The following is a 13,034-nucleotide window of genomic DNA, read 5'->3' on the forward strand; positions in this document are numbered from 1 at the left end:
TTGCCAGGCAGTTATGTCAGAAATCATGTGGTGAATATTTTGGTGACAATCCAACCCCTTGGAAACACACTTAACATTTTGGATCTTGCCTTCAGTCAAACCAAGCTTCTTTTTATTCCTTTACAAACTTTCCTTTGAGGTATTCATAGAATAATAGAATGGTGAGAGTTGGAAGGGACCTTGAATATCACCTAGTTCCAACCCCCCTGCCGTGGGCAGGGGACCCCTTCCACAACACCAGGTTGCTCAAAGCCCCATACAACCTGGCCTTGAAGACTCCCAGGGATGGCACATCCATAACTTCACTGGGCAGCCTGTTCCTGTGTCTCACCACCCTCACAGTAAAGAATTTCTTCCTAATATCTAATCTAAATCTACCCTCTTTCAGTTTAAAGCCGTTACCCTCGCCCTATCACTACACTCCCTGGTTAAGAGTCCCTCTCCACCTTTTCTGTAGGCCCGCTTTAGGTTCTGAAAGACTGTTACAAGGTCTCCCTAGAGAATTCTTCAGGCTGAACAACCCCAACTCTCTCAGCCTGTCTTCATAGGAGACATACTCCAGCCCTCTGATCATCTTCACAGCCCTCCTCTGGACTTGCTCCAACAGGTCCATGTCCTTCCTATCACTGTTACTGTCACTATCACTATCACTATTGTTATTATTATTATTAGGTATTTACTTTATAGCTCCGGGTTTCTGCGTATCCATGTAAACATCAAGCCCTCTTCCCTCTATTTAATATTTAAAAGCCCAGCATAAATGTATAATGTATAAATGTATAATGTATAAATTTGGGTGGGAACTAGGCTGCATCTGCCTAAGCATTGCTGAATCCTTCACTACACCAGGGGAACTCCATTCCAAGGAGTTTTTCACTTCACTACACCAGGGGAACTCCATTCCAAGTTTTTTTTTAAATGTCAGATCTATATCTCCAGAAGGTACAAATTCTTACTGCATTAAACTTACTATGATTTACATTTTTATCCCATTTTATTCTCTGCTAGATACTCTCAAGGAAACAGCTTTCTTACATGTTTTTTTTTTTTTTTTGTGCTTTACTTGATGGGTTTCCTTAGTGGTGCTGCAGTAAAGCACCAGGTGACGGCAGCTCCTTTACAACACTCCTGTGAAGCAAATATGCGGAGAAGCTACGTACCCCAGCTGTGACTGGCACAGAACTCTTACAAATAAACCCTTTACTTCCAAGGTGTATCACCTTGCACTTACAAATGCTACATTTCTTACACACGTATTACCGTCAACCTCTTAGCTTGTCCAAAAAGACAATGGGTTGCTTGGGTTCTTCTAATACGTATTGATGGTGTTCCTAAAAACAAACTTGTTTTTAAGAAGAGACACTGAAAGTTACTGCAGATGCAAATTGCTGATCTAAGTGAAGTTGATGACAAAAATCCCAAATTTGCTGAATCAAGGTTTCCAAGGAAACCTAAGGGTTCAAGCAAACACTGCAGGATAGAGGGAGCCTCTCTTTTCATCTCAATTTTTTTTTGCCCATTTGCTCTTTCCACTGAGCGCAGACACACTCACACAACAAAAAGTAAACACATAAAATAATTATAAAATAAAGAAGCAGAATATGTGTAACACGTGATATAAATTGTAAATGACCTGAAACATCTGCAGGTTTTAACTGGGAAGAGAGTATTGAAAAACCTTTAATTTCCTTCCTTTCTTATTTGCTAAATTTCTGCATATCATCCATGGAATTAGCCACAAGTGACTAATAGATCGATGTTTCTGTTACTTCAACTTGATGTAAAGGCACTTATTCAAACCCCTAAATATTTGAATGCAAAGATTCTTGCATCGTATAATTAAACTAATCCTCTTTAGGAATAATAACACAAATTGCTTTATCACACAATAAATTCTTAGTGTAAACACTTAACACAGTTTTGAGAAAACGACTTTTACAGAGTTTTCTCCACTAGAGGTCTCTAGAGAAATACAAGAAACAATTCAGAAGGGCAGATAATTTAGACTTTTCTTCTTGACACTATTTACATTTTGTGGAAGATGAGAATCAGCGCTTGGTCTATACTTCTTCCAGGTATTTCTTTGGATATGCTTCTTCTGCTGTGGATAATAAAAAGTCCTATTACTATGGTAATAATTCACATCCATGAGGTGTTTTAATGCATTTTATAATAAATTTTCAACATTTATAATCAGAAATCCAACATCGCATCCCTCAGGAGGTGTAACATTGCACAAAGTATGTAGCCAAAGGAAGAAAAAAACTAAGGTAGGGTAGCCACTTTGCTCAAATTTAAATAAAGTAGTAATGATCACAAATGAATTAATTGTTGGTTAACCAGATATTATTTTAGCCTGCAAATTAGAAAATTATTACCCTGGTGTGCTGTTCAGCAGAGCCTGGATTCATTATTTGGTTTTATATCCAAGCTAACAAAAACATAAATGAGTAATAGAATTCATGTAGTTGGACTGTTTTTTTCTTCTTGATGCTTTTTTGCTGGTTTGGGGGTTTTGTTTTTGTATTTTCATACTGGAAGTTTTTAAATTATAAGTTTGTGCAATTTCCATTGGGTTGATGAATTTCAAAAAAAGTCATTTCCAGTTAAAGATGAGCTTTATCCATTTTAGGATCTGTGCATTTTTACAGCACTCATCAGAACAATAGAATCAGTGATTCAGAGATTTTTCAGCAATTCAAGCTTATGGTCATTATTTTTTTCCTCGTGCTATTTTATTTTAGTCAACGTTATGTCTCCATTGACTATTTTTTACTAACATTTGCCTCATTAAATATAACAATGTCACCAGGGCTGCTATAAGGTTTAATCTTGATTATCTTTTAATTTGGTTAATTAATATGACTTTATATTTGCATATTTCTTCATCACCAGTTTCTGTGCTGCCTTCTTACCTCTGCCATCATGCTTGATACTAAGTTTGACATATGACAATCCTTCAGATATTTTCTTCTATACCTCTGAAGTGGAAAGGGGAGTTTTATAACATTAATGTATGGAAGTGGGAAGCTGAATGTTCCGAGCCTCATTATTTGTTCCCGTTATGTCCAGCTCCTACCGCAATCAGAGACAAGTGGAAACAAAGAGTAAGGTATTATTAATAAGAACTATCAGTTTAAGAATTATAGTCTACTGTACTCTGCACAGGGGTTCTCTGCAATTTGAGACTGGGAGACTAATCAAAAAGCTGGAAAAATCTGGGAAAAAAACCACTTCTCAGATTGCTCCTTCTTTGACTGTGGTGGGTAGCTCTGTAAACAACAGGAGCTCAGTGCATGCAGCAGCATTAATTTCTACTCATTTTTGATGGTACATGGTAAGTGTGGAAGAGAAGAACATGAGCTATGCTGAGAATTGAGAGATTCAGGAAGGAGGCACTTCTGAGAATACAGGTTACTGGGACAGCTCTGGGACTTTCTGAAGTTTGTCAAGTTACTTTAACAGAGTATCTTCTAAATTTTTCATCTGTAGATTGAGAACTGCAAGTGGTAACCAACAGAAGCCAATTAGCAGCTTGAAATGTCATAGCTAAACTTTTAAATGGTGATATTTCTTGATGTATTTCTTGCTGCAAAGACCAGAAAAAACCATAAAGCTCTGAGAGGAATAGAAGGAGCACAGCAGCGACATTTTCCCAAAACTTGTAATATTATATTACGGAGTTGACCCGTCACCTCCATCAGCTGATCTGACAGTGGTGGTTTCAGGCATGGAGGGGGCAACTTCAGGGCAACTAAGATGATTAAGGGAGTGGAGCATCTCCCTTATGAGGAAAGACTGAGGGAGCTGGGTCTCTTTAGTTTGGAGAAGAGGAGACTGAGGGGTGATCTTATTAGCGTTTATAAATATATAAAGGGGGAATGTCATGAGGATGGAGCCAGGCTCTTCTCAGTAGCAACCAATGATAGGACAAGGGGTAATGGATTCAAGCTGGAACACAAGAGGTTCCACTTAAATTTGAGAAGAAACTTCTTCTCAGTGAGGGTGACAGAGCACTGGAACAGGCTGCCCAGGGAGGTTGTGGAGTCTCCTTCTCTGGAGACATTCAAAACTCGCCTGGACGCCTTCCTGTGCAACCTCATCTAGGTGTTCCTGCTCCGACAGGGGAATTGGACTAGATGATCTTTTGAGGTCCCTTCCAATCCCTAGCATACTGTGATACTGTGATACTGTGATGGAGTTTTACTGAGTTCACACATGGTGAGTCTAGAGATGCTGGTACTTCCATGAGGTATCTCGAGTCATTTGCAGGCAGGATGAGTACAGGTCACAGTAGAATAGAAGTCCACCTACCATTTAACCAAACGTCCCTACTCTTATCCCTAGAAGCCGTGAAGTGCTATGGTTATGTAAGACATGACCTTAATAATAAAATGTTTATATACCTATGCTCAGTTAGAACCTTCACCTATGGCAACATAGAGGATATAGTCATTGTCTCTGCCCACTGTTCTTTGCCCCATTTGTGTTTGTTCTATAATGAGAGGTTGGTCCCAGGTCCCAATACTGCATCCATTTCCAGTTATTTACCTCACTAGTCGCTCTGGTTCGGAGAAAGCAGCTACAGCAAAGTACTGCCATTAGAACTCACATTCATAAAGATCTGAAATGATCTGTAGATTACACCTTGAAATTGTATTCATACACAAACACTTCTATATAAATGGCCGATTTTTTCCTTGACATGAAAATTGCAAACTGCTGGATTGCAGTCCAAACACCAACCGTCCCTGGAGCCTTAACACTGTCACTTCACTGGAGGTTTGAGCCTGTCACTTCACACTTCTGCCTCGGTTCCCTCATTTACAGCTTGGAATTACATTTTCCATTTACTTCACAAGAGGCTCTCAAGGACTGATTAATAAGTATAAAAAGGTATATACTCAAATTTTCAGATAGTGCTTTTTATATACGATTACATAAAGCTCTGAATAAAAGCATTATGTAATAGCAACTGTTATTATTAGACTTAAAATTAATATTTAAGCTAATACTGCATTTGATTGTGTAACTACTTTGTAATCAGAATGTGTGTTAATACAGCTTTTTTTTTTTTTTTTCTCCAGACAAAAATGCTATTCCGGGTTATTGACAACAGCATTGTTTGGAGCTTTCATCAACTTCGGTAGTTAAACAGCTCAGAGCTGATAACTGTGAGGACATGGAAAACAAAGTAAAGCAGTGCAGTTCTTATGGGAACAAACATCTTCCTCTGGGTTTGAACAAAACCACACGCAATGATCACGACCTCTGGATGCTTCAGCGCTATAAATACCAAATCATAAGTCAAAGTCTAAACTTCCTAAACTTTCTTTGCTGTTGTGTCAGCAGAATAAAATGCTAAGCCTTCTGCAATAAGGAAGAAATTAGTCAATCGGGGATTAAAAAAATTTATATGGTTATATGGTTTATATGGTTAATGCAGGGTACTAATTTAGGTTACTGAAGCTGGCAGTGAAAGCTGCTGTTCTAAGGAGGGTGGTACGAAGTTTCAGGTTGATCCTGTGGTTCCCTCCCACCACCTTCCAACATGTATATAAATTGTCAGCTCTCCAGAGCCTTTGCCAGTTCTCTCTTCTAGACTTGCCAGAAGCAACAGAGGACTAAAGATGAAGGTCTTTTTCTTATTCACCTTTTCCACGTTTTTGTTGTCTGCTTTTGAACAAGCGACTGCTTCTGCTCACTATGACAAGATTTTAACTCATAGTCGAATAAGGGCACGAGACCAAGGGTAAGTAGCTGGGGTTTATTTCTGTTTTAAAAGGGAGCTTGTTAATCTTTATTCTCCCCTTTCTTCTCCTTTATATTAAATGTGATTTTTCACTATGAATTCTTACTATCGTTCAAGTAGAACTTTCTCAATTAATTTTACAAGAATTGTTCCTAAATTAAAAGCTTTCTGGGGAGTTTCAAAAGGAGGCAGTATACTGTTAAACTTCATAAAATGTGGAAAATCTAAAATCACCATTTCTCAGTAAATACAACATATATGTTTTAGAATCACTGAAGTTAATTACACTTCACAATTAATGTAATGGGATATCAGATACGTTTAATGTATGTTTTTAAATGTTTGAATAGAGCTGACACCTATCCTGCAATATTTTCTCTCTTTATTCCATCCTAATGAATATCATGAACTCTTTTTAAATGTTTTCTAGCATGAGAATATGTACTGGGAGCCCTTTGTAAAACTTCTGCTCCCACTAGAGCAATGCGGCAAGCTGCTCAGCGGGATACCCAAAAGACAATGCTTACCAGCCAGGCTGCTCAGAGACATGGAAATAATTTGAACAGCTGGTGTCAGGGAGACAGATGTGTTTAAACATATTTTCCTTCAGTCTTCTTAAGTAAAAAACATTCTGTGAATAAGAATTGTTTACCATCCTCTCTTCCTTTGTTGAATTCCCTCTGCCTGGGAATACACGGGAATACACAGGAGTACACAGGAATAAACACACAGCTTTTCAAATAAAAAAAGTTTACTGGCTTCCTACTGATGTAAAATATATGTTCTAATGTTTGAACTGATTTTTATTTTTTTTTTTAATAGTAGAAGTATAAATATTAGTGACAAAATGCCTTTGCTCCCTGGAACTTGCCCTTAAGAAATTCCTCTTCTGTACACTTCTGTACACTACCATGCTAAGGAAAAAGTATTCCTCATTTGAAATCTGTGCCTCCTTTTATTTACATGCCAATTTACCCTTTGGTCCCCAGTAATTCCTAGAATGTTTACTTAGGTGCCTGCGGTACTCCAAACGGTTGGTAATCAAAATAGCTGATTGATTTACAGAAGACAGGGTTTCCTTCTACTTAAAGAACAAGGCACTTTTCTTCCCCATCTCCCCATGACCTTCAGCTGCACAGATGTGTACAAGACAAAAACTTTAATGAAAAGAGGCTGATGGTATTCACAGCTCATTCCCTGGTGGCTGGTAATTAATTCACTTCACAGGGGGAAGGGAGAAATGTAAGGCATATTGAGGCTTGACTAGGCACAGCTGGTGATCACTGCCCATCAGAGACAGAGGGTCGAACCAGACTGGAGGGGAACCTTCTGTCCCTGCTGGGAGAGTGGGATTGCCAAGGAACCCAGCTGGGCAGTCCTGGGAGCTTGCACTGCGGTTGCTTGAAAACACACCTGCCTTGGGAACTGAAGCCAGATGTTCATTTCTTACTTTTGCTCCACAGAAATGGTCTTTGTCTCTATTTTATATAAAAATTTTCCAAAGATGTGCAGAAACTTCTTTTTAAAATGTTTCTCATTCCCACCCATAGCCCAAATGTCTGTGCCCTTCAGCAAGTTATGGGAACAAAAAAGAAATACTTCAGCACCTGCAGAAACTGGTACCAGGGAGCTATCTGTGGAAAGAAAGCGTAAGTATGCTGTTTCAAAACTGTTCCCCATTCATTGAGATAATATAATGTATGATTAAAAAACTCTCCTTTTCTCAGAGACAAACTAACTGTTTGTTTCAACTGCAGACACAGGAAGAATTCAGTTCATAATTTTGCAAGGGTTGCAGCTTCTCTTAAGCTGCTTCTAAAACCACCTGGATAACTGACCCAATAGTTGTTGCCAAAAATAATCACAAAAGGAGTGGAAAGTCTGAAAATGACAGCATAGTATACAGTCTTTTTTAAGTTAAAGAGGGTTCAAAGTATTAGTTTCAGCAATACTTCTCTGAGTTAAGTATTCATAGCTCTATTTTAAACACAAAGAGATATGAGGTTAAGTGACCTACTCAAAAACACAGAGGGACCTAATAGGCCAGTTGAGAACAGAACTGAGCGCTACCCAGCAGAGCTGTGTGCTCATACCACACCTCTCCACAAAGGAAAAAAAAAAATTCAAAATGTGGTTGTGGATACGATTAAATCTGGGTGAGTCTGACATTCTTTTGGAATCTGTGTGTATATTTCAATTGTCACTTCTTCTCAGAATGCTAGTTATTGCCTTCTCTGTGATAAAATGTAAAAGTCACCACTGCTTCATCAACCATAGAGCAGCTTCAGTGTATAAACACGTACAAAACCCTCAGTCCTGAACTTGGTCTGCCCCACTTTTCTCAGTTAGAATTAAGTAATTTAACAGAGATTGATATTGTTTACCCAATAAAAAAAAAAATAATGTTTTTCTCGTATACCACATTTTCTCTTGCTGTTATGCAATTACTTGGATAAATTTCTCAGCAGTTGTCACAGGAAATCATCATTTTTATTTTCCCATTATTCTCTTACAGGGTCCAAATAGGTCTGGGGTAACATTTTCAGAAAGGCTTGAGTGAACAGGGAGTCCAGGCTTCAACTGGAACACTGTCTTAGGGTATTAGGAGTTTCTTAGTGAAAGCTTATAAAACTCTTCCAAATGCCCAAGTAGTATTTAAGTATGCGATCTGAACTCGCTGAGAGATTGTATATCCTAAGATATAAAGATATTATATGATATTGATACATGGTGCAAATCATATGTATGAGGAACTTAACTCCCTTTAAAGTAAGATTTGTATTTAAAACTTTCCTAATGAACATCAACCACTGTTTTAGATGTCAATGTAATGTGGAATAGAGATATTTTTGTTTCTGTGCCAAAGATTTCCTTAACAGAGGTTGATATGGAAGGAAAATATCCACAGTGTTAGAAACATAAGACAGTTGAAGATGACTCCCTTTGTAAACAAGCCCTTAAATTCTCTTGAAAATGTTTTTCTGATCAACAATAATTCACTAAATAAACTAAAAAGGAGAGCTTGAACAAGAAGTGATTGATAATTTGCAATTAGTCATATTTTTGTTCTCCTGATTGTCAAGTCATGAGTAAATAGGATCCACATTTTCCAGTCCGTTCTTCAAGTTGAAAAACAGAAACAATGATAAATTCGGGCAGGGGGGGAGATATATCTGACTTTAAACAATTACACATAGCTCATATTGAATCCAAGTGAGCTTTTACAAATAGGGTATTTTTAGGTTAAAACTGCAACTATAAGACTTTGTAAACTTGTAAGAAATTCATTGAATGGTTCTTTACAGGAAGACAAAGAACTCTATGCTGATACAGAATTAGATGCAGACACAGTCTGTGTTTGTGCTGGGGAATGGGGGGGGGGGGCACAAAAAATGATGGAGAGTGTAAATGCATCACTACAGTGCTAATGCGGCTACAGTCTTTCATGCTCCTTTCAGTGCATCTACATATGTGACACTTCCACAATTACAAAGGTATCCTTTTCCGATTTTTTTTTTTTTTTCACTTTTCTTCGAAGCCAGCTTTACATTTGGTTTCATTTTTTTTCTGGCTCAGCTGTCCTGGGTAACAAACAATGATATTCATAGTTCTTCTTGAGCACGATCCCTATACTTACTAGTGTAAAGCTGATTAAGACTCCCAAGTGATTATTTATGTGAGAAAAATGCCTCCAGTAACAATTTTTCGCACTGTTAAATCATGTAAGACATGTAAACCAGATAGTAGTCAGGCAAGGACCTGAAATGGGCTTGGATTGTGGTTTCTACTGCTCCTGTTGGGTGTCAGAGGCTTTGCATTTTTTTGAGATTCCTGAAAGATGCTACATGTCATAACATGGTGTTGGAAAGGATCCTTAGGAAAAAGACTGAGGGAAGATGTAGTAGGAGGAAGTTTTCTTCCATTTTCTTCCTGAGAAAATGTTTTCAGTGGTCTGACAGCATACCATAAATTAACGGAGCTGAGTTATACTTCCAATACAGCGAGACGCTGATTCCAACTTACAGTCCTGCCTTTCAAGCACTGCCATGGCTTTGATGTCTGAACTCTAAAGTCAGTCTAGACATGAAGAATGATACCATGGCCCCATCAGAGCCAAGGAAAAGACTTGATTTTCATGGTCCAAGCTGTTATCCTAAGCTTTCTGCTATTGTAAACTTTATTGGTTACTAATTACTTACTTAAGGAGGTAGAAGAAAGTGACAGCAGTAAGTTAAAGTGGACGTAGCGCAAATCATAATGAACATACTACCCAGACAAGTAATCTGACAATTCTAAATCCCCAGAAGTTTCTTTGGAATGTGATTGACTGTCTGGAACCCTAACCAGTCTCTCCCATTTTGATTTTGGCTTTGTTTTTATGAGCAAATCCAGACACGTTAGAACTCATTTTTCATAAAAATTGCAGATTTGTATGCATTTGATGGCAGTAATAATGATCGATTTCTAGTCAAACTAGACTGTGTGCAGTCATTTGCCCCACCTGTACCTTCAATTTTTTTCAGGACCCATAAGTTTATAGTTTTTATCAGAGTCCTTCCTTCTCCTCCAGGTGGCGTTATAGTACTGACTTCCCTTTTCCTTTGTGGACATGCTGCAAGTCATCCAAAACACTTCACCTTTTGAGTAAAGTCTGCCATACCACTGACTTCCTTGGCACTACATTTTATTCCACTGCAGACACATTGGGAAGAAGGGTATTTCCTGAAAATTACTTAGACTGAAACTTGGATATTTTCAAAGTCAGTTTTGGAAAACAACCTACTCCTGTGGTTTTATTCCTAGATAGATGTCATGTCTTCCCATGAGAGAAAGTCTGCTCTCAGCACAAATCTGTCAGGGAATTAATAACTTTCCTGAGCTCCAGAAGTAAAATGAGTTATGCAGTGATGGATACTTTCATGTGTCAGGAAAAATAGTTTGAAGGAATAGGCGGTTTGGATTCATTGAACTAAAGTCAGGTGGTGACTTTGTTCCCTTCATTGACTAGAATTTAGAGGAAAGTAAGCTGTAAAACATTTTACAGAGCCTGTGTAAGGTCCTAAGCAAGAAGTCTACTACAGACAAACAGAGGAAGACCTTGAGCAGTGGGGCTGGGTAGATTTGGGCATGAGAGTCTACACAAAACTATCCCTTACCTTCTCCCTCCTCTTTTAACACTCCTACCATTGTACAAGCACTCACAGAGCAAGGCTAAAGGGGGAAAACTGTGTGGATGAGAGTAAGTTAAGTCATAGAATTCCTGAGAGGTTTTTTTTGTGGCTAGAATAGAGCATCTGTTATAATTTAGTCTTAGGTGTTAACGGGACTACACCTCTGTGTACTCAAAACAGAAATGCAGACATGACTAAAGAGGTTACTGTAATAAGAATGTTAATCCAAAGGACAATGGCTCTTCTCATGTTAATATCTCCATGTTAACAACTCCTCCCTAACTTGAATATATGATCCATAAAATGTTAATTTAAGAATGTTTTTATTATTTACACTTCCTATCCACTGCTGTAAATTTCCAATTGAGATGCAACTTAAAGATTTGCTAAAATCGAAGTCTGTTGGACCCGAAGTGTTTCCACTGTTTCTATGTAGTATTTTATCTCCATGCCAGCAAGGAGTAGAAACAGATGAGTCACAGAGCTGATCTGAATAAACTGTAAACTGGCTCTGTTAGCCAAGAATAACAAGGACATAAGGTAGCGTTGCTCTGCCCCTTTTTCCTTTGGAATATACTCCTTTGGATGAGGTCAGAACAGTTTTGTGCAAAAAAAAAAAAAAAAAACCAACAACCAACCAAATAAAAAAACCCAACACCCCAAAACAAACAAACAAACAAAAAAACCCACTAAAAACTCCCAAACCTCCAAAAACTCAAGGATGCAGCATTGCTTATTATCTGAGTAACTGCTTTCTTTGCTTGGGCACCATCTTATATTGAACTAGTAGGGAGATACAGATGAGGATAACATGTTTTGAGATGGTACTTCCCAGGTGTACTGTGTCTACACACGAGTGGTGCTGAGGACTGCATCTTGCACTGAGTTTTGTCTGGTTCTAACCTTATCGTGGGATCCTCCATACAGACCCCTTTTCTCCCATTCCATCTTTCCCACCACATTTTGAGCACAGCTGATACATGGATCTTCTAATTGCAGTCAACTGTAAGGGAACATGAATACTGTAAGTAGGAACTTACAGTAACCCTTGATGACTGAAAAAAAGCCCAGACTGTACATAAGAAAAATCCATGGTAAAAAAGGCACTGATCTTGTAATGCTTGGCTGAAGAAGCATTTTCTTTCTTAACTATGTTCTTCAGCCAATTTTCTGCCTTTCATTAATTGTGTCATTGTTGGATATGGTAAGAGGACTAAACTTGCCATGTCTTATTCTATGATTATAACTCAGCTTCCTCTTTCCTTTTTCCAGAAGATAATTAAGACTGCAGTCTTTCAGAGTGGCTCATGGGGTGTGTGTGGGGGAGATATTTTCTATTCCATGGAAAAAATATTTTCACATGACAAAGCAGTTCACACAGTTGGGAGAACATTCTGACTCCTATTCTGCTACACAGTTTTCTTTAATCAGATTTTTTTTTATTATTATTAGCTTTTGGCAGGGATGAAATAAGGAGTATAAGGTTAATTTCCTTATTAGAAAATCTGTAGCCTAAACTGTATGCTATTCTTGCATTCCCAAGAAACAGCCATTCAGTGAATTGTTTCAAAGAAAGAGATATGTTAAAAAGAACTATGCATATACTTTCAATATATGGCTCCTCAGATAAAAAGATTTATGTGGCAAAAGGGTGAATATGTCGTGTGTATATGGATATGAGGGAACAGAGACAAAATATTTTAATGCCAGAGAAATGAAAGACAATGTGTCTTTTAAAAAAAAATTCTTTAATCATCACCAGCTCTTTCAGATTTCAATTATGGAGTTATAATTCTCACTTTTAAAATCATGTTTTGTAATGCTCTTGTTCTTTCAGTCTACTATTTTTTAATCTTGTCATCGTTTAACCCCAGCCAGCATCTAGGACCACGCAGCCTCTTGCTCAACCCCCCTTTCTTACCCTCCCAGAAGGGTAGAGAGAAGAGGCAGAAAAGGATGTGAAAGGGGAAAAAAAACCAACTCATGAGTTGAGTTAAAGACAGTTTAATAGAACAATAATGGAAAAGGAAAATAATAATAATAGTGGTAAAAGAATATACAAGACACAAGTCACTCTCACCACCCAGTGATTGGTTGCCCAGCAAGGTCCA

General features: G+C 38.0%; 1 protein-coding gene across 2 annotated transcripts in view; it reads left to right on the forward strand.

The window, feature by feature from the left end:
• Nucleotides 1-5,630: 5,630 nt before the first annotated feature.
• POSTN (periostin) overlaps nucleotides 5,631-13,034 on the forward strand; it is a gene marked incomplete at its 5' end in the record, with an annotated part of 38,370 nt that continues 30,966 nt past the window's right edge. For both annotated transcript variants that reach the window (XM_082489827.1, XM_082489828.1), the window contains 2 exons: nucleotides 5,631-5,752; nucleotides 7,303-7,401. In XM_082489827.1, coding sequence (XP_082345953.1) covers nucleotides 5,631-5,752; nucleotides 7,303-7,401 — 221 coding nt within the window. The remainder of the gene's footprint in view (nucleotides 5,753-7,302; nucleotides 7,402-13,034) is intronic.

Source organism: Vanellus vanellus (genome assembly GCF_965231255.1).
Source record: "Vanellus vanellus genome assembly, chromosome: 1".
Taxonomy (NCBI): domain Eukaryota; kingdom Metazoa; phylum Chordata; class Aves; order Charadriiformes; family Charadriidae; genus Vanellus; species Vanellus vanellus.